Source organism: Lolium rigidum, chromosome 6 (genome assembly GCF_022539505.1).
Source record: "Lolium rigidum isolate FL_2022 chromosome 6, APGP_CSIRO_Lrig_0.1, whole genome shotgun sequence".
Taxonomy (NCBI): domain Eukaryota; kingdom Viridiplantae; phylum Streptophyta; class Magnoliopsida; order Poales; family Poaceae; genus Lolium; species Lolium rigidum.
Window position 1 is genome coordinate 11985302 of NC_061513.1, and position 22642 is coordinate 12007943.

The 22642-nt window shown below is 46.0% G+C and overlaps 1 protein-coding gene and 1 non-coding gene across 7 annotated transcripts; both read left to right on the forward strand.

Moving 5' to 3' along the window:
* The first annotated feature begins 1100 nt into the window (after positions 1-1100).
* On the forward strand, positions 1101-21681 carry LOC124660971. 6 transcript variants are annotated; one of them, XM_047198820.1, is made up of 14 exons: positions 1101-1212; positions 2300-2378; positions 2647-2864; positions 3570-4030; positions 4278-4364; positions 9998-10096; positions 10173-10253; positions 10333-10529; positions 10905-10965; positions 11708-12005; positions 12148-12629; positions 19594-19712; positions 19801-20908; positions 21393-21681. In XM_047198820.1, exons 1-14 carry the CDS (start codon positions 1130-1132, stop codon positions 21455-21457), a joined length of 3438 nt encoding a protein of 1145 aa, XP_047054776.1. In that variant the 5' UTR covers positions 1101-1129; the 3' UTR covers positions 21458-21681. The 6 variants fall into 6 exon arrangements, with proteins under 6 accessions (XP_047054776.1, XP_047054777.1, XP_047054778.1 ...); XM_047198821.1 differs by having other exon boundaries at positions 2309-2378; XM_047198822.1 differs by having other exon boundaries at positions 1101-1200.
* A 595-nt stretch (positions 21682-22276) lies between these two features.
* On the forward strand, positions 22277-22363 carry TRNAM-CAU. The gene is given in 2 exon segments: positions 22277-22314; positions 22328-22363. It is a non-coding gene; the product is annotated as a tRNA-Met (tRNA).
* Positions 22364-22642: the final 279 nt, after the last annotated feature.

The following is a 22642-nucleotide window of genomic DNA, read 5'->3' on the forward strand; positions in this document are numbered from 1 at the left end:
TTGTGTCCACCACGGTTCCAACTATGTATTAGTTTGTGGAAACCACGTACCCAATTATGTATTAGTTTGTGGAAATTAAAATAAAAATGCCAAAAAAAGTATTTTAAATGTTTGGGGGAGGCGTTTGGGGGACGCGGCTGGGGAGCGACGTCCCCCAAAGGCGGCACGAACAAAACACGTCCCCCAAACGCTCAATCCGGCGCGGTTTGGGGGACGCGGCTGGAGATGCTCTAACGTGCGGCTTTGCAACCACAAATAGTTCAATTCCAAGAAATTTCAACAGCTTGGAGGAGAAATGCAACTCTCCCGTGCAGGGTCCACCTTCCCTCATCTCCTTTCTAATAATAGTTTTGTGTGAGATAGATTCCCTCACCCTTTACACTATTATTATATCTAGTGAAAAAACTTAAAACCTCTGTGGTTTTTGAATCAAAAGTTCAATTTGTGATGTGTTTGAATATTTGGGTTCCTATTGAATGCAGCTTTGAAACGAGACCAAGTTTTTAATAGTTTTTGACAGTTTCTTTAAATCGACTTTTGAAGCTTAATGAAACATGTTGATACTTGGTGAATTTTTTTATTTAAAAACATTTTGTTTATAAGAGCCAGAAAGTATTCGAATATTATTTTTATAGTCTAATTTTGAGGCATAATTTTATACCTTGTTTCATTGAGTTTTATTGTGTATCATCGTGTTTGAATGTGTTTCAAAATTCAAATATTATTGTTTTATCGGAATGAACCCTTTTTAGGCTTGCTTAAAAGATATAATGAAAAAATTCACATATTCAAATAAAATGTTAATCTGATATATATTTCAACAGATATGGCTATTTCTAATCCAATAATAGAAATTAAATGAATTATGTATTGAACAATGGAAAGAAGGGTACTAGCGTGTGATAGCCTTGGTGCAAATACTTGGTCAAGTCCTAATCTCAATAATACACCCGTGCACGGAACAAACGCTGCTCTCATGCTTTGGAGTGAATATTATGGACCAGGGGAAATCTACCTTCCGAAACAAAAAAGTAATTTAGGAGGAAAACACCCAAACAACAGCAGTAGAAGCGGAAAAAGAAGCGAGGAACCTTGACAGGGATCAAATCCGGCTTGGGAGGGGGTCTCCATGGGGAAGAGGAAACAGGGTCAACGGAGGGACGACTCGAGCTCGATGTCCTCCGACGCCAAGCGGCGTAGGTCTGGCCATGGGTTAGCTCTTGCACTAATGCACTATGCTGTCTGCTCTAGTTTTTCTTCGATTTCTACCAAGGTGTTTGATTCTCAAATATGAACGCAATCAAGTACTGTATTTTTTTTACCACATGAACGCAGTCGAAGAAAACCAAAACTTCTTTGGTTACCGAATGTAACGTAGACTTCTTTATCGAATTTTTTTTTGTAACGTGGACTTGGCAGTTGGGTACTGTCTAGCAGGCCGATGCTGCGAGTTCATTGTTTCCGATGGTGCGTCTTCTTGCCCACCGAGGGCGACGGGGCGCCCATACGCCGGCCGCTGAGCCCCTCCCCAACCCCCCTTCCGCCTCGTCGCTGCCGCCAGCGGCGGCGGTTTTTCCTTCCCCGCGCTCTGGAGACTGGTCGGGGCCATCCCCTCCTTGGCGGCGGTGTGCTTCCACAAGTGCTGGCCGGAGCGGCCGGGTGATGCAGGTGGCGGGGCCGTCCTGCGGCGGAGCTGCACGGACACGGGTCGCCGGCGGCCGGCTCAGCCCTGGACAGCTCGGGCCCCAGATGGGTTCGGGCGGGCCGAGATGGGCTCGACCTGCTGTTTCTGCATCCCGACGAGGTCGTCCGCTTCCATCTTGCAGGCCGCTTGCAAGCATCTCAAAGTAACAGATCATGGTGGCTACAAGGCCGTGGTGGTGGAGATGGGTGGTGGCACTTCATTGCGCCTGGGTTTTTTGTGAAGGGGGTTGGGGGAACCCTGACGGGCTGCCGCCTTTGAGTGATGACTTCCCAAGGCGTGGGGCGCTTTGGAGTGCTTGGAGTGTGGCGGCTCAAAGGAGGAGGGCGTGACTTTTGCGGGCCATCATCGTTCGTCACTTCGCCATAGCCTTCATTTCTTTTCATTCATTCATCATACCAGGATTACATCTTGCACCTATTTTAGTTAGCTAATGGGACAAGCCATTCGCGCCTCTCTTACACAAGACAATGGAGCAGTCGGAGAACCTGGATTTTGGGCATGATCAGATTAATACATGGGTGTGATTTGATACCGTGCTAACCCATTATGGCCAGCGAATTGCCTTACAAACTAATGAACCAAGCATGATCTTAGGGAGACCAGCAGGCCAAGCGACGGGACGCCTTGGGAAGTCTTCCGTGACGCGGTTATCCAACTGAAAGATGCCATACAGGTATCGTCTCTGCTACCTTCGGCTTATCTTTTGTTTAGGGAAACAACAGAATTTTGTTAGTCAAATAGTAGATACATCGTCAATTAACGGGGAAATGATATGGATTTGTGTGCACAATTGAAAGATATCTATGGTTAGGCAAATTTATTTATATCTAATAAAGGGTGTCTATTTCTTTCTACTCACCTTTTCTATAACTTGCCAAGTAGCATGGACTTCATGCAAACTTTCATCACATTTGATTATAAACTGTCCTGACTTTTCGTAGGTTAAGATGAGCACGGAGGAAATATTCAAAAGAAAATTTCAAAAACTGAAGGAAAAGAGGAAAAAAGATAAGTTCAAGCACAAGGAAGAGCTTAGAATACTCAAGGAAAACTTCAGAATACTCAGGCAAGGTCACGAGGATCTCAAATTGAAAATCCAAGAGATGCGAAAGGAAGGGTGTGCTGAAGTAGATCAATACAAGGCATCTCCATCTCAGAGGTGAGGAGTTTCTTTAGATGAGCATACTTGGAGAACTAACATAGATCTGGAAGATTGGATCTATTTTGAAATATAAAGAATAAAAATTGCACTAAACTTTCTCTGGCAAAAACATATTTGTTAACGATTCAATAATTACGGATCTAAGGTGCTCAAATATCTGGACACTTCATTTCTACCTACAATACATCTTGATATCGTAATATTCTATATGTTTTTATTATTATTAGTGATACAAACAATCTAAATAAGCACCTAGAATCTGTATTTTCTTAGGTTATGGTTTTTTAACCAATTTATATAAGTTTATTCACTTCTGTTGTGTAATTCATGGAAATTCAACAATAATCTACGGTTGTACTGAATATGTAGACAACAGAGTTTGACCTGAAATTTTGAAACAAATTATTTTGGTTTGCTCGTGTTCATGTTCTTTCTCATTCAATTTTCTCCTTGTAGGAGTTTCTTCAACCTAATTATCATATGACGTAGTCCAAACTGCCACAATAGTGCCACTACCACCCACTTGAGGAAGCGGGACGTGTCCTGCAATTATCTACTTATACAAAGAGTATAAACATAGTGCACAAGATGGGCCACAACTTTGTAACTTAGTTTTTCTTATGTGGCTTGTAACATAAGAACCATTCGATGTTGCTCTTTTCTTTCAGTATTTAACATATCTTCTTCTATGTGCTGGTGCAGATCGCAGCTAATCCAATCTACAAGATTTCGACTAGTGATTGAAAATAGCGTGAGCAGAACTATTTACAAAAATGAAACTGTAGAGACCGAGGATGGTGGAGGCCACATAAAAGTTGCAATGTACGATGGTGGCAATCCAATTGCACCTGACCACCCTCTTGCTTCAGTAAAAGTTGACCTAGTTGTCATTGAAGGACGGTTCAATGAACCTAAGCGAGATTCTTGGTCTAAAGAGGACTTTGGGAAGAGCATGATAACACCACGAGAAGGAATGACAAGGCTAGTGAAAAATGGTACATTTGATCTTATTGGTGGGAATCGTGATCATCCAGGTGCCATTATTATGGATAATTCACAAAAAAAAGAAGTTAAGCTTGGAGTAATGATTGCAGTGCATACAGAAGAAAGAGTTCTTGAAGGAGTATCAAATCCTTTCAAAGTGCAGGAAGCCAAGACAAAAAGTAATGGTCATTTCTTTGAATATTCTATCAGCTACTTTAACCTCAGTCTTAGAACATGATCGACTCTGGTCTAAATGCAATAGCTTATAACTAGGGGCATGCATGATACCATAATTCTATTTGTATTACTTGATTTTCTCAGAACTGCTCACATCTCTGATTGAGTGTATGGTGAAACCTTATGTCATTGTCTTCCTTTAATATTATCTTGTTTACACTAATTTAAGTGCAAATTGTTTATTTTCAGGCTCAAAAAAGAAGGGCATAAAACTTTCACCTCCAGTTCAAACGCAAAACTTGGTACAGCCAACCAGCACCCACATAACACAACATGGTAAAGGTTACAAATTGGTGTTTATTTCTCTGTTTTATCCCTGATGAAGTTATTATTTATATCAAAACTTGCCAAATACCAGTGTGTTCCTACAGAAAATACAAAAAATTCTTATTAATCAATAGTTTGAAACATGTCATTTCGGGTGTCCACTACACTCCCGCTTCCACCTGCACTGTCTATCGTGCACCGGTAGCAACTTGTTACGGACTCTTCAACACAGTAATTAATTAATTAGATGTATCCAATTTATAAATAGTTAGCCACATTAGCTGCACTTGGGATTGTTTTAGGCGTTGACATAGGTTTTCTACTCGCTCCGATCCATAATAAGTGTCACTGAGTTAGTACAGTATAACTTTGTACTAAAGTTATATTGAATCACCGACACTTATTATGGTTTGGAGGGAGTAATTATTGTTCACCTCACTAGTCATTAATTCCTTCCCCTTCATGTGGGGTACTTATGATATTTTTTCTTGTCTACATGAACAAACGACGAATATGTATGGCCTCTGGCTAGACAGGCATATGGAGGTGTGGTGTCCCCCCTTCCCTCCCACCACCACCACTAAAGTCGAAGGGATAAGTTAGCCCACGAAGAAGTATAGGAAGATTCTGGCCGTCCAGAAGAAACCAAAGTTTGTAAAGGGGGAACGCTGAAGCAAAACCCCATGTTACAAAGCTACCTATCACCGTAGCTAATCGTTTCGCCTGGGGTATTCCCCATTTAAAAGAAAAAAAATCATTCCGCCAGACATGCGCACGTAGAAAACAGCAGGAACACACACACGTGTGACCGTGGCTGATCGTTCCGACGAGACGCGCACATACAGCTGTAGCGGATTGGTCCGAGATGCCCACATGCAGAACGCTACTTCGATGCATATGTTGGTTAGTGCTTCGATGCAAGTCGGGTGCGCTGGTTGCCTGGTTCCATGCATGTAATGTGTTGGCTAGTGCATGGTATGATAAGGGCTTGGTTTACCTATATTACAGATGTACACTATTTGGAATCAAACTTGTTCGGCCATGAGCCGAGCAATCGAACGTGTTTATGTTAAACCGGAGCATGACCAGAACTGCTGAGCAAGTCAGTCGGGCTATCGTTTTCTATTCTGGTACGTTTGGGTGGGCGCTGGTTCGACAGACCATCACCAACCATCACAGCCTGCTTCAATTTAACAGTAAAGATGAATGGTTTACGTCTCACCAACATGCACGCTCTAGACATTACGGTATGTCAACATGGTCTTCCACCACTGGTCGGTCAAGACTTATTGCAGAAATTAGGTATAAAAACTAGTGCTTGAAGCCGCTATTAATGAGGAAAAGGAAATGATTGTGTGGACAGAGGTGAGGGCCTAACCTGAGGTAGAAGGAGGCTGCAGGGAGGAACTCTCTCAGCTTAGGGTTACAGAGATAGAAGCACCTTATATAGGTCAGGACTGGGTTGGGCCAGATGGGCCACAACAGAGAACAAGAAGACAGCCCTATCCAACACTCCCCCTCAAGATGGGTGATAAATGTAAATCATCCCCATCTTGGCATAGGCAAGATTACACTCCTTCGATCCTAGTCCTTTTGTTAAACAATCTGCCACTTGTTGTCTTGATCTCACATAAGCCAATGCGATAATCCCTGCATCAATCTTTTCTTTAATAAAGAATCTGTCTTATCTCCACATGTTTAGTTCGCTCATGCTGGACAGGGTTGTTTGCTATGTTTATGGCTGACATATTATCACACCACACTTTCAAGCTTCCTTGCCTTAAAATTTTCAGCTCTCTTAGAAGGTTTCGTACCCACAACATTTCACCCAGTCCTGTGACATAGCTCTATACTCTGCTTCGGCTGTTGATTTCGAGACAACAGATTGTTTCTTACTTCTCCAAGACACCAAATTTCCTCCAACAAAAACACAATACCCTGAGGTGGATCTTCGATCATCTAAGCAGCTAGCCCAATCTGCATCACAATATCCATCTATATTTAGGTGTCCATTACTTTTAAACCACAATCCTTTTCCCGGAGTGCCCTTCAAGTATCTCAAGATTCTTTGAGCTGCTTCCAAGTGTCCATCCCGCGGATCATGCATATAGCGACTCACTACACTCACTGCAAATGATATATCTGGTCTCGTGTGGCATAAGTATATTAGTCTTCCAACAAGTCTTTGATATTTCTCCTTGTCTATGGGTTCTCCAGACTCTGCTGTGATTTTATTATTTTGGTCAATAGGTGTTGGAGCCACTCTGCACCCCAGCATGCCCATATCATCTAAGAGATCCAATGTATACTTTCTTTGAGATAGTGATATCCCTTTTGACGATCTTGCAACTTCTATTCCAAGGAAGTATTTAAGTTTTCCCAAATTTTTCACCTCAAAGGCTTGACTCAAGCATCCCTTCAGTTTTGCGATTTCCGCATCATCATCTCCCGTGATAATAATATCATCAACATACACAGCAAGGATAGTGATTTTCTGCTCAGAATGTCTGTAAAATACGGTATGGTCTCCATTGCATTGACCATATCCCATGCCACACACCACTTGTCTAAACGTATCAAACCAGGCCCGTGGAGATTGTTTGAGACCATATAAAGATTTCTTCAGTCTACATACCTTCCCTTTAGTTTCAGGTCTGACAAATCCTGGTGGCATCTCCATATACACCTCCTCTTGAAGATCACCATGCGTAAATGCATTTTTGACATCAAGTTGATGCAAGGGCCATCCGAAATTTGCAGCACAAGAGGTCAATATTCGACAAAGTGCTCATTTTTGCCACCGGTGCAAACGTCTCATCATAGTCAATGCCATAAGTCTGACTATATCCTCTTGCCACAAGTCTTGCCTTATATCTCTCCACTTTTCCTTCAGCATTTTGTTTTACAGAATAGATCCACTTACAGCCTACTGTATTCTTTCCTTTAGGGAGATCTGTCAACTCCCATGTTTTATTCTTCTTGAAGACCTCTAATTCTTCCATCATAGCATTGCACCATCTCGGGTCCAACCTGGCTGCCTTCCAATCCTTAGGAACAGATACAGTTTGCAGTGAAGCAACAAAAGCCCGAAAAGAGGGTGACAATGCCTCGTAAGAAATATAATTTCCTACGTCATAGTCATCATAACTCAGTCGCTTTGGGGGCCCAACTTTCCTTATCCCTTTCCTTATTGCAATTGGCAAGTCTAGGCTATTATTGGACTCAGTCTGAGATTGATTCTCCTCAGCAGAATCTACACTTGTGCTTCCTTGATTTTCATGTCCAATGGGTTGCTCTCCCTGCCCCTGGTCTTGTTGCTCCTCCAGTGCATCTACTTGTTCCCTTTGTACTTGTCTTCTAGAGTATGCAAGTGGATTCTGCAGCCATCTTTGTGTTGGTACGGGTCTAGGTGGTGTAGGTGTACCAGGAATTGCAGGAATCTCCACAACAATAGGAACATCAACAAATTCCTATACTCTCCTTTCCTCCAACAATCGCAGCAAGCACAGAACTAGCATCATGCCCCATCTTGTCACGATCTATGTGCCAAAGACCTCTATGCCTGGTTGCAGTCCCAATCTTCTTGCTGCTCTCCCTTTCCCGAATTAAACACATATATCTATCAACTATTATACGGTAGTCCTCGCTGATCAATCGGGGCACTTAGAGATAGCAGATTTACTGGAAAAGCGTGAACATGTAGAACCGATGACAATTTTATGTTGGGTGTACATTGCACCGACCCCTCCCCTTTTATAGATTGTGTCTGTGCCATCTCGCTGTTTGGATAGTGCCTCTATGTGTGGGAGGATACTCGAGTATAAGAGTCAAACTCACTAATATTCCCGTAACATGTTTGGATGCTCCAGAATCAAGAATCCAATCTGAATTAGCGTTATGAGTGGCTATAGAAACTCGATCAATATTACCTTCATCTTTGTAGACATAGTGAGCAAAGTTCCCAAAGGTTGCTTCATTTTGTCCTTCCTTTGATTGTCCCTGAGAGGTACTGGTAGTTGGCTCTGAAACTGCTGCCATATGTGCCTTGGGTGATATAGCGTGCTGCTGTCCACCACCCCCTGCCATACTGTTGTCCATATGGTTGTCCACCACCTCGCCATGCCGATGTCCATATGGCTGTCCACCACCTCTCGCCATACTCGCTGTCCACCACCTCTTCCATACTCTGCTGTCCTCCGCCATGTGTGTATCCTCCTCTCCCCCTACCGGGTGTAGCAAAGGAGGTACACCGATGCTTCAAGTGTCCCTTCCGTCCACAAGTATAGCAGTCTCTCATCTCTTGTCTCTCGGTAGTGTAGAAGGTCGGATGAGGGACATAATCGCTTCCCTTTGTCATATTCAGACGCACTTCCTCTCTGGACATAGCTGCAATGGCTTCTTTAAGAGAAGGAGTAGTGGTTTGATGCAGTAAAGCGACCCTTCTCCCCTCAAAATCTTGATTAAGTCCTTTCAAGAACTTCATGACTCGCTGACGTTCAATCCAGCTTGCAGCAGCACTCACACATCCCCATGTGCAAGTTCCAGAGGATCAACATGATCTAAATCTCCCCAAAGATGCTGCAACTCAGCCACATATGCCATCACAGTTTTGTTTCCTTGTTGCAAGTCATGCACTTTATCCTCAATCTCAGCAATCAACATAATGTTCCCCTTTCCAGAATAAAGATTTGATAGGGTGTCCCACACCTCTGAAACTTTTGTAAGTGCCTCTACAGAAGCAGCAATGTTAGGAACCAAAGAGTTAAGCAACCATGCCACAATAAGAGAATTTATGGCATTCCACTGTTTCCATTCCGGATTGGCCTTGTCTGATGGTTCTGCAGCTTCACCACTCACACGTTTATCCAGCCCTTTCGAGTTCAAAATCAGCAGCGCCCTCCTTGACCACCGGAGATAGTTGGCCACTCCTTCCAACTTGATTTCATTCGCCGGGAGCTCAAGTTTCTGACCGATGTTGGTATGGGGAACGATTGCTCCCCTCCGGCGAGATCCTCCTCCTCCATCTCCTTTGGTAGTGATAAGTTCTGCCAACTTCTCCAGAGCCTTGGCCAAATCCCCGTGTCCCCCATGCTTGACACCAAACTAACCTCTCAGAAACACCAAAGGGCTTACCCGCAGGATGCCCTCTTCGTCTCCTTACTCGTCACTTCCTTCCCCTCCTTGCCGCCGCAGCAGCCTGCTCCCTTCCTCTTCCTCCCAGCCACCACAGCAGCCTACTCCCTTCCTCTTCCTCTTCCTCGTAGCTGCCACAGCAGACTAGGCATCCAGATCTGCAGTCTTTCCCGTCGTTGCCCTCACTACCCCTTGCTCTGATACCATGTGGACAGAGGTGAGGGCCTAACCTGAGGTAGAAGGAGGCTACAGGGAGGAACTCTCTCAGCTTAGGGTTACAGAGATAGAAGCACCTTATATAGGTCAGGACTGGGTTGGGCCAGATGGGCCACAACAGAGAACAAGAAGACAGCCCAACAGATACACCAACAGTTATCCAACAGATTGCAGAAGATAAACCTGCACTATTGTTTGTCTTTTTCTATATGGGATATGTACCCTTATGTACTAACCTTGTTCGGTAACGTAATTTCCATTTTATTTTGTTTTGTTGCCTTAAAAATTCTCAGATCGTGGAAAACAAAAAAAACTTCCGACTAATGATGCTGCAGAGAATAATCAACTGAATTATCCATCAGCTACTGTGCCACTGACAATTGAGGGAAATGGTCAAGCCTTGTGCCTCAGTCTTCATTTAATTTATTTGCATCAGTTTGTGTGTAAATGAGTTCTTTCCACATTCAGGGCAAAACCTAAATGTCAACGGTCAACAAATTCCAGCGCAAATCTTGGGGCAGCCAACTAGTGCCTACTCAATACAGCATGGTAATGCTGTACGTTATTTTTTATTTCACTTTTTCCCCATAGAGTAAATGAACGTGACTGGTTTTCGGCTCGCCAACAGGTCAAGTCTACAGTTGGGCACCACCTAGTACTCAAAACCAATTGTGTTTGAGGCCTCCATTACCACCAACTGAATGGATGATTGCAGATGAATCTTCACTGGCCTGTGGACAAGACCAGTACACTAGTTTTTCTCATGGAAGTTCTGAATTTGCATATCAGAACCCTAGAGCGTACGCATCTTTGACTGACACTCAGGTAAATGTGATATGGATTGAGGTGTTACTATTATGTATAGTAAGACTTTGAGTTTGTAGTTTAACAAAGGTATGTATTAGAGTCCAGTAGTTGAGGTACCATCGTTTACATATATATAAAGGGTGTGTGAACCTAAGGGTAACAGACCATGAAATTGTTTTGAATTTTAGGTTTGTTTGACTACATTACCATTCGTCTAGGTGTTCGTTAGCGGTTTCACCTGTCTTGGTTATTAGGATGATTATATCGAATGCAATTACTCATAGAACAATTACCCATGTAAAAGTTTGACGTGCTGATGAATTCCATAAGTGTTTTACTTTATAATAAGAGATTGTAAACTCTCTTTTGACATCTTTTGTTTACTTTATTCAGTTAACTTTCAGCTCTGAAGATGTAAGTTACTTAAATGCCCAGACACAGTTGCAAGAGACTTGTAAGTTCAAATTGAAAGCAAATACTGTTTGTCTTTAACATAATAATCATTCTGATAGCATATGCATGTTTCACCTACATAATTTTGGACTTATCTGATTGTTGTGTACAAAATAATTAATGCAGTTCGTTACAAAATCAATATGATTGTTTAGTTGGTTTCTTTATATTTCTTAATTAATTTGCATATGAATAAATTTACCCTATACTTAGTTCCTGAATTTGCCCCCTGGCTGTACATGTTCATTCCTACAATACCTTCTATTTTTGTAAGATGCCATTCTCATTGGTTCCTGAGTAAAGTCTGCTAAGTTAACATGTTGGGGACATGTGTCAGTAATGTATTTTTCCTCACACAAATTTGTTTCAACATAATAGGGGCATGTGGTACATAAATTCAGGGGCAAGAAAAATGGTAAAATGTTTAAAACAGGAGGTTAACTTGGTCACTATCTATTGTCTCTCTTTTAAAAAAAATGCATGTCAGATTGTGAGTGGCTCAATTGCTGAACTGTTGTACCTATGAAAATAATAGGTGGTGATTGCACACAAAACAAAAAATATGCTGGTATGTCAAATTCTGAAGTCCCAGTTTTAAGTATGTTAAATATCTATATGTTCTTTCTTGACTCTCACAATTTTTTTAATACGTTTTCCAAAATTCATTCTAGAACCAAACTGCATTAAATTAAAGGGCCTCTGAGCAAGCTAAAGTGTGTCTATCTTGTGAAACTGTTCTGTAGATGGATCATTTAGATGTGGTCAAGTACTGCTTCAATGGGATAAGCCTCATGTGGAGCTCACGGAACGCTGGAACTTTTTTGATCAGCTCATGCCGCTGTACAACACAAAGCCAAGGTTTTATAGAGAAAGTTTCCCCAGTACGAGCCTCATGGATAAAGCCCACAAGTTTTTAGCCAGTATTTCATCAGGCGATTCTGTTTGGAACATGATTACCAGTGTTACGAGTCAAGCCATGAAAACTCATCAGAGGAGAGGCGTTCTCACTCGATCCATTGAGCCATATGATTCAGATCAGGAGTGCGTCCACTCATCCAAGGCTTTCTCTCTTTTTTTTTAAAGTTCTCATTTCTTCTTTTGGAAATCCATGGCATCACATTGACTGGTAGTCAATCATGACAAACATCCTACTAACTGTTATTCTTGTGCCTAAAATTTTCAGGCCGCCATGTAAGAAGCGAAGGAATGCCAAATATGTGTTGCGATTTGTCAATAGGGTGTGCAATGACTACTACACGTATGAACAAATCAAATCAGATGATGGAACTTTCTTGAAGGTAGCTTTGTATGATGAGAACAATCTGGTAGTCACATCTGGTCCGCTGTCTTCAGCTTGTGTGGAGGTCGTACTACTTCATGGTGATTTCAATTCTGAAGGTCAAGATTATTGGACATCAGAGGAGTTCAGTACCTGCCTAGTGCATCCACAATCTGCAAAAGAACCATCAACCTTGGGAGGTGATCGCATCTTGGCACTAAATGATGGAGAGGCAGACCTTGGCAATGTAAATTTCCAGACTTCCTCCTTCCATGCCAGAACTGGAAAGTTCAAGATGGGTGTTGTGATTACTAAAAATGTAAGAGAAGAGAGTGTTCAAGAAGGAACCACTAGACCATTTCTTGTGAGAGTTCGCCTAGGGGAAGGTACACTTTTTTCATTAATCTTCTTGTTTGAACATGATATCTCAAGCGATCTCAGTAGGATATTTCACTCCAAATTTTTATACTCCCTCCATCTAATGGAACTTGTCTTAACTTTGTCCAAATTCAAATGTATCTAGACACTATTTAGTCTATAGATACATCCAAATTTAGATAAAGTTTTGACATTTTCGTAGGACGGAGGGAGTAGTAAAAATATTGCATTCCATATACGATTTTTTTCACTAAATTAGTAAGTAAATATTTAAACTAAGAAGCAAGATATTTAAAGAAATGTGGATGTCGTCGGAGGCTTCGTGTCTGGTGGTACATGGGTAGTCGCGAGGAACCCAAGAAGGTGTCCAACTGCAGGGAGCTGAACATGGCTCTCAAGCTTGTAGAGGCCTCGGCGACGACGATGACACAGAGAATGAGTGAGCGGTCACGACAGTGAGGGACACAACGATCTACCCAGGTTTGGGGTCCCCGTGAGGATGTAACACCCCTACTCCTGCCTTTGTATTGCACCGCGAAGGCTCGCGAGGTACAAAGAGGGTTTTACAAGGCGCTAGCTAGGAAAAGCATTAGCCCAGATCTAGAATGCCCAAGCTAGAGATCAGATCGGAGATCCTCGCTCTAAGGAGAAGCTGTCCTCGCTTTTATAGAGGAGCTAGTCCTCCTCCCCAAGAAAACTTGGGAAGAGGGGTTGCCACTGTTAGAGTTGTATAGCCCCTTTTCCGTTATTCCCCAGTGTATGAGGGGTTTACCTGCACATTGTCACACATGTACATGTACTGGCCTATGGCCCTCTGTGAATACTAGTTGCTATTCCAACATGGTATCAGAGCTCATGGTTTAGCTCTTTGCACGATGCAACTCCGTGCTCGATGCGCGCCGCCGCCGATGATTTTTCCGGCCGCCGCTGCTCCACTCTTTTCTTCCTCTCTCATTCCACAAAATTTAGTCCTTTTTCGGCCGTTTTAGAGCTCCAAAATCGGGCTCTTCCGTCGACCCCGTCGACCTCTCCGTCCTGGTTGCCGCCGGCCAGCCTTCGTCCCGGCTGCCGCCGTCCTTGGCCGGATTTCCTCTGTCCGTGGCTGGATCTTCCTAGCCAGGCTCTGCCCCGCGGCTGCCTCTGGCCGGCTGCCTCGTCCAGGCCGCGTCTGGCCAACTCCGTCGGCCCGGCCTCGTCCCGATCCGGTCCGCCCTGGCCTGGTTCGGCCTTCTCCGGCAGCCCTGCCCATGCTCCGTCTTGATGTGGTCTCCTGCTCCTGCTACGCGAGGCTGATTGCTGCTCTCACGTGAGCATTTTCGTACGTGAGCAGCAGTTCCCAGATTTGTTTCCCAGATTCAGATCTGGGTTGTTAAAAAAAAAAGATGGCGTCTTCCGCGTCTGGATATGTTAGTATTCCTCGGTGCCCAGTGATCTTTGACGGCACCAACTATGGAGAGTTTGCAGCCTTTATGCGCATCCATATGCGTGGTCTTCGGCTATGGGGTGTTCTTACTGGCGAGGTCTCTTGTCCGCCGCACCCCACTGCTCCTGTGCCTCCTACTCCGCCGTCCGTGCCGCCGGCCCTTGCTGAGGATGCTACTCGGATCGATCGGGATGCGGCCAAGCCCGCCGAGGCCGCCGCCGATGAGGCATATGAGGAGCAGTGTACTTGCTTATTCGGAGGCTCTTGGCTCTTACCGTGACAGTTTGGCTACCTTTACTCGCGGGTGTGATGAGGATGCCGGTGGCCGCCGCCGTTCTTTCTCGAGTGTTCAGCCGCAGCTTGCTTCTAAGTTTATGGGCCTCGCCACCGTTGCCGAGATGTGGTCTCACCTTCGCCGCCGCTATCGCCCTTCCGGGGATTCTCTCAGTACTTGTCCGTGTTGCGTCGGAGCATGATCTTCGGCAAGGTGACTCTCACCGTTGATGAGTTCTACACCCGGAGTGCGGCGATCCGGCGCCGCCTTGACTCACTTCGCAGAGACTGCTCCGTGGTACTTGCCGGTGTTGCCGGACAAGACGTTCGCGATATGGACTTCCGCAGGATCCATGAGTTTCTGTCTCAGACTTCGCCCGCAGTTTGAGCCTCGTCGTGCCCGGCTTGTTTGCTCGAGGCCGTGTTCCTATCTCGGAGGTGCCGACCGAGCTTCGTGGCCGAGGAGACCCATCTCGCGCGGTGCCGGACTCGCTTGGGACACCCTCTCGTTCTTGCCGCTCGAGTTCCCACCGCTCCCGCACCGCCACTTCTTCCTACACCGGTGCTCGCCGCTTCGGAGGAGCCCGCTCTTCTCGCGGTGGAGGTCGCTCTCGCCCTCTCTGGCTCGCACTCACCGGCTCGGAGGTCCGGTCACCTTGAGTCCGATCGCTACCGTAGCGGCGGGGTGTGCCTCCTCGTGCTCCACTTTCGCCGTCAGTCACCACCGGCTTCACCGAGCAGGATATAGTGAGACTTCGGCTGTCTCCTTGCCTCCTCCGGCTCCGCTCTACGCGGACCGCTGCCTCCACGGCCGTTTCCTCTCCACGATCGGTACATCTTCGTGGGTTCTGGATTCTGGAGCTTCTTTTCACATGTCTCCTGATTCTTCATCTCTTTCTTCTCTTCGACCTCTTCCTCTTCCTGTTAGTGTTCTTACTGCCGATGGTACTTCTCTCACTGTTGCTAGTTGTGGCACTCTTTCTACTTCCTCCTTCTCCGTTCCCGATGTTTCTCATGTTCCCCGTCTTACCATGAATTTGTTTTCCGCTGCTCAACTCACTGATTCTGGTTGTCGGGTCATTCTTGATGTTGATTCTTGTTCTGTTCAGGACACTCACACTCGGGCCCTAGTTGGGGCTGGCCCTCGGTGCCGTGACTCCCAGGGACTTTGGGAGCTTGACTGGCTTCATGTTCCTTCTCCCCCCACTTCATCGACCGCTCCATGTGTGCTTGCTGCTTCCACCACCACCTCCTTTCAACAATGGCACCATTGTCTTGGTCATCTTTGTGGTTCTCGCTTGTCATCTTTACTTCGTCGAGGTCTTCTGGGGTCTGTCTCAGGAGATGTCTCGCTTCAGGGTTGTCGTGGTTGTAGGCTTGGTAAACGTAATCGCTTACCTTATCCTACTAGTGCGTCTGTATCTCAGCGTCCGTTTGATTTGGTCCATTCTGATGTATGGGGTCCGGCTCCTTTTGCTTCCAAGGGCGGCCACCGCTACTATGTTCTTTTTATCGATGACTTCTCTCGACACACTTGGATTTATTTTATGACTTCTCGCAGCGAGGTTCTCTCGATATATAAGCGTTTTGCTGCCATGGTCCATACTCAATTTTCCACACCTATACGTGTCTTTCGGGCTGATTCTGCCGGTGAGTATATCTCCCGACTGTTGCGTGGTTTTCTTGTCGAGCGAGGATACTCTTGCCCGGTTTTTCCGCCCGGCGCCCATGCCCAAAATGGCGTGGCTGAGCGCAAGCATCGCCACCGCTTGAGACGGCCCGTGCGATGATGATCGCCGCCTCTCTTCCTCCTCACTTCGGGCCGAGGCTGTGTCTATTTCCACCTATCTCATCAACCTTCAGCCCTCCACAGCCTTGCAGGGTGGTATTCCTCTTGAGCGTCTTCCTGGTCACACTCATGATTACTCGACCCTTCGTCTTTTTGGTTGCGTTTGCTATGTTCTTCTTGCTCCACGCGAACGTACCAAGCTGATTGCTTAATCTGTTGAGTGTGTCTTCCTTGGCTACAGCCCTGAGCATAAGGGATATAAGTGTTGGGATCCTATTGCTCGTCTGATGCGCATATCTCGGGATGTCACCTTTGATGAGTCCCGTCCTTTCTACCCGCGTCCCTCCTCCTCTTCCTTCTCGGTGGATGATATTTCTTTTCTCATGTTTCCTGACTCACCTCCTCATGTGCCTCCGGTCCCTGCTCCGCCGAGTCTCTCACCACCTTCTTCTTCTCCACCCGCCAGACCTCCCTCTCCTCCCTCACCACCGTCCCCACCCTCCACACCTTCCTCTCCCATGTCACCTTCCTCGACTACGGTCGTCCCTCCCTACCCCTTTCACTACTCTCGTCGTCCCCGTGAGGATGATGCTGCTTCTCCTGACATGCCCTCTACCTCTGATGCGATGCCCTCTCCGTCCGAGCCGACTCATCATCTTCGTGCTCGCCTCGTCCTCCTCCTGATCGCTATTCTCCCACTCACTACGGTCTTTCTGTTGCCCTTGAACCGACCTCTTATCGGGATGCCCTTGCTCATCCCGAATGGCAGCTAGCGATGGCTCGGGAGATTGCTGCTCTTGAGCGTACTGGTACTTGGGATGTTGTCACTCCTCCTTCCTCTGTTCGTCCCATCACCTGCAAGTGGGTCTACAAGATCAAGACTCGCTCCGATGGTTCTCTTGAGCGCTACAAGGATCGACTTGTCGCTCACGGCTTTCAGCAGGAGCATGGCCGTGACTATGACGAGACCTTTGCTCCAGTGGCTCACATGACCACTGTTCGTACTCTTCTTGTTGTTGCTTCTATTCGTCACTGGTCTGTCTGTCAGCTTGATGTGCAGATTGCTTTTCTTAACGGTGAGTTGACTGAGGAGGTATACATGCAGCCACCTCCTGGCTACTCTGTTCCCGATGGCATGGTCTGTCGTCTCCGGCGCTCTCTCTATGGCCTTAAGCAAGCCCCTCGCGCCTGGTTTCAGCGTTTTGCCTCTATGGTCACCGCTGCTGGTTTCGTCCCTAGCGCACATGACCCTACGCTCTTTGTCCACACATCCTCTCGTGGTCGGACTCTTCTTCTTCTTTATGTTGATGACATGATCATCACAGGCGACGACCCTGAGTACATTGCCTTTGTCAAGGCCCGTCTTCGCGATCAGTTTCTCATGATCGATCTTGGTCCTCTCCGCTACTTTCTTGGGCTTGAGGTTTCCTCTACCTCTCGCTGGCTTCTATATCTCCCGGAGAAGTATATTCAGGACCTTCTCACTCGTGCCGCTCTTGGTGATGAGCGCATTGTCGAGACTCCTATGGAGCTCAATGTCCGCCTCCGTTCCACTAATGGTGATCCTCTTCCGGACCCGACTCGCTATCGTCACTTGGTTGGGAGTCTTGTCTACCTTGCTGTCACACGTCCTGACATCTCCTACCCAGTCCACATTCTGAGTCAGTTCATGGCTGCTCCCACCAGTGTCCACTATACTTCTTCGTGTCCTTCGCTATCTTCGTGGCACTATCTCCCGTCGGCTTTTCTTTCCTCGCTCCAGCTCCTTACAGCTCCAGACCTACTCAGATGCTACCTGGGCTAGTGATCCAGAGGATCGCAAGTCTCTTTCTGCGTACTATGTCTTTCTTGGTGGCTCTCTCATTGCTTGGAAGACCAAGAAGCAGGTTGCAGTCTCTCGTTCGAGTGTTGAGGCTGAGTTGCGAGCGATGACTCTCTTGACGGCTGGGTGACTTGGTTACGCTGGTTACTTGCGGACTTTGGTGTTTCTGCTGACGCTCCGACTCCGCTCTTATCGGACAGATCGGGTGCCATCGGCATTGCTCGTGATCCGGTGAAGCACGAGCTCACCAAACACATCGGTGTTGATGCCTTCTATGTGCGTCATGCCGTGCAAGCATCGGGTTATGGCTCTTCATTATGTGCCTTCGTAGCTTCAGCTTGTCGACTTCTTCATGAAGGCCCGGACTAGAGCACAGCATGGTTTCTTTCTCTCCAAACTCAGTGTTGTTGACCCACCATGAGTTTGAGGGGGGGTGTTAGAGTTGTATAGCTCCTTTTCCGTTATTCCCCAGTGTATGAGGGGTTTACCTGCACATTGTCACACATGTACATGTACTAGCCTATGGCCCTCTGTGAATACTAGTTGCTATTCCAACAGCCACAAGCATGCCCAAGGAGAGGGATAACTATCCACCTAGAAGAGGGTCAGCTGTCCACCTACTATTACAACTGGACTTGGTCCATGGTACCCAAGCGCCGGTCCACAAGAGTGGTTGGCTTCCGCTGACGTCCTCCTTTGCTACGTTGCACCATCCGCGGCGCCTTTTTCCTAGAGCCGCAACGGACGGAAACCTTTATGCAGGGGCGTGCTAGGCACCCCCTTATCTTCCGGGATGGAGACGTGGTCATCGCGCCAGCTGCAGCGTTCGTCACTGGTCAGCATCCTCGTCCGTTTGTGCCTTAACTCCTGGCACAGATGCGAGCATCGGGAGACGCTCCTTGTCAGTTCCTCGCGAGGGAGGCCTCGCGAGGGGCTTCCTCCCTTGTAGTAACCGCCGTGTTAATCTCCTCGCGAGGGTATTCTCCTTGTGAGGCGTGACGGCCTTGTGGGGGATATACCCCTTGTCGTTGTAGATGGGCCATCATTTTGGGCCCAGGAGCAGGTGGGCTGTGTGTTAGAGTATGTCATGGGCCTGGGCCTGTTAGTCTTATGGTTTGCTTAGGGGTCAAGTAAGCCTTGCTTGGGAGTCAAGTAAACCTCTCTATATATGGAGAGGTGATGTATCAATCTAATCAAGCAAGAATTAAGAAGGAAATCCCTTCCCTCTTGCCACCGGCCGTGGGCAAGGTCCCCGGCCGGCCCTCTCGCGCCATTCCTCTAGCAGCACCATAACACTGTGGTACCCCCAAAGCCAGTACACCGAACAGATGTACATTTCTCAAGGGGTAATATCCTTACACTGGGGTAAGCTAATGTGTTACAACTTCTCATAAAGTACGTTTATTCGAAACTCTTCAACCCTTTAGTAATTAAAACTTCTGCATAGATGCCATTTGTGTAATTGAACATTTCAAATAAAAAAGCTTTACAGTCCAGGTGATCAGTAAATGCTTAGCCCTGTCTTGGTGATCAGTATATCCTCTGAACATATTGGAGAGTTGACAGTTATATATATGATCAAATAATTATCGCTTCAAACCAGTCACATCCAGTGTTCCATAATTTTGTGTAGTAACATGACATTATTTATCTATCCTTTTATAGAACCGAACTGTGATCGCATCACATCTCTTGAAGCATTGCTCAGAGTGAGAACAAAATTGCCCAACCAAGTCTGTGGGGCGCTGGAGCGCGATCCAAAGGAAAATGTCAGCGCATCATCGGTAATGGACTTTATATCATCTTGTCTAACAACATACACGTTTCACGTAACCGTTTCATATTAATATGAAGTTTGTGATGGTGCTGTAGGTGCTGCATGATCAGTCGTTGCAGGAGATAAGTGTCTTGGGGACATCGACGGCTACCGAACAACCTCCAGAGCCCTGGAAGGGTGTCGAATTGACCGCTCCGTCTGCCCTCTTGAAGGAACGGAAGAGCGCAGAGGATATTAATCACTCTGCTCATGACAGGTCAATGGCCACGGCCGCTGGAGTTGGTGGTGGTGGAGACAGCGATGGCAGGCCGATGTCGGAGCGGGCACGGCTGGCCCATGTGCCGCAGCAGGAGCCCGGGCTCAACTGCCCGCGCTGTGACTCCACCAACACCAAGTTCTGTTACTTCAACAACTACAACCTCGCCCAGCCCCGCCACTTCTGCCATGCATGCCGGCGCTACTGGACCCGCGGCGGCACCCTCCGCAGTGTCCGTGGGTACCGCCGCCACACCAAGCTCAGCGACAAGCCCAAGGATACAGCCACCAGGGCTGCTGCCATGGAGGGAATAGAATTACCCAACGAAGTCGTGAACGAAGTAGCTGTCCAAGAGGATCATAAGCCCAAGGCTATGGCCACCAGGGCTGCTGCCATGGAGGGAATAGAATTACCCAAGGAAGTCGCCATCCAAGAGGATCATAAGCCCAAGGTTATGGCCACCAGGGCTGCTGCCATGGAGGGAATAGAATTACCCAACAAAGTCGCTGTCGAAGAGGATCATAAGCCCAAGGCTATGGCCTCCAGGGATGCTGCCATGGAGGGAATAGAATTACCCAACGAAGTCGCCGTCCAAGAGGATCATAAGCCCAAGGCTATGGCCGCCAGGGCTGCTGCCATGGAGGGAATAGAATTACCCAACGAAGTCGCCGTCGAAGAGGATCATAAGCCCAAGGTTATGGCCTCCAGGGCTGCTGCCATGGAGGGAATAGAATTACCCAACGAAGTCGCCATCCAAGAGGATCATAAGCCCAAGGCTATGGCCACCAGGGCTGCTGCCATGAAGGGAATAGAATTACCCAACGAAGTCACTGTCCAAGAGGATCCTAAAGATGAAGATGACTCAAAAGAGAAGGGTAAAAAACCTTCACCTCCAATTCCAACGCGAAACTTGGTACAGCCAACCAGCACCTACGTAACAGAACATGGTAAAGGCTAGAAATTGGGGAAATGCACTTTGGCTCATAGGAGCATATGCTCCCATTATGTGAATCCACATTTTAAAGTATTAAAAAATTCTAAACTAAATTTTTACATGTACATCTAGACATTTTATGTTGGTACACAAGTTTTCAAAAGAAAAAACATTTTTCTGTGGCTCCTGTAAAAAAGACAAATTTTAATGCTGTAACACGACTACGTATAGGACATTTTTTTGTCTTTTTTGTACACACCACACAAAATGTTATTTTTCCACGAAAACTTGTGAACGAACATAGAATGTCACAATGTATAAGAAAAATTTTATGTCAGATTTTTTTTGACATTTCTAAAATTGTTTTTTATTATTTTCTATAATGGGTGCATATGCACGCGTGTGCCAAAATGCCACCTCCCTAGAAATTGGTGTTTCTTTCTCTGCTTCTACTCTGAAGTTATGATTCATATCAACATCACCGGGTGATTTTGCAGACAAAGCTGCTAAGTCGAGAGGCGTTGGTGCGGGGAACAAATCTGCTCGAGCGCGTAGGAAGTGATCTTTGTAGAGCTTCACGGGTTCACGAGTCATGTTACTAGATGGATGAAGCTTGCGCAGAACAGGGAAGAGTTTCTGGGGTGACTGTTCTTTGTGTTTGGTTAAAGAAAGTCGACCAATTTTTTTTTTTAAATATACTTGGTAATGTGAGCTTGGATTAATATTTCTCTTTTTTTCAAACAACCTATGGAAACTAGATTGTCAAGACCTTGCATGCGAACAAAATTTCAAAAGTGTTTATTAGTAATTGGGAAAATTTGCTATAGGACATCGGCAAAACACACCACATAAACATGTCTTTGCTGAGTACCATTACAATTTTGTGACACATTTTCTCTAACACATTGTATTGCCCAAAACAGAAAGTTTGATCTTTTTGATTATAATGTGTCTGGTTTTGAACTGGTTTTTTCTTTAATTCAAATTTCAGCCGATGTAGTTTGTACGTATCAATTTCGATAGGTCTTTTTTGCTCCACCACGGTTAATTCAGATCTAATTAGAGGGATCTTTTTTTTAGGGAACACATGGGCTTTATTGATCATATAACTAAAATGTCATTACGAATATGCTTCCGGATACAATCCAGGGCAACACCACGAGACAACACGCTAAAAAACTCACACGACTTAGCTAATGAATGTGCAGCCATATTAGCAGCACAATAGACATGAATGAAAGAAGAAGACGGAACTTGATATCCTATCGCTCGAGTTTGCCCACCTGTCATGCGAACTGATGGGCATGCGGTATCGATCATGAACAGTTATGCGTAACTCAAACAAACTATAATTATTTGTAATGTAGATTTATAACACGACGGGGTGGTGGCGCAGTTGGCTAGCGCGTAGGTCTCATAGCTAAAGCGAGTGATCCTGAGGTCGAGAGTTCGAGCCTCTCTCACCCCAATCTTTTTTTCCCCTCTAGTTTTTTTTTTTTTTCAGAGAATTATTCCACCTTCTGGTTCTTAGCTCGTAACTGCGGCAATTTCATGCCATGCTAACCCATTTCTTTTATCGGATCTAGTACCTGCTTCGCCCTCCTGCGTGCTGCTTACACTGTTACACACGATGATATTGCTCAACATGCAGAATTGCAGATGCATATTTCCAGCGGGATCAACTCCTGCTTAACCGTTTTGCGCAGCGGCAGCCAACAAAAGAATGCGAAACTATAAGAATGAGCAC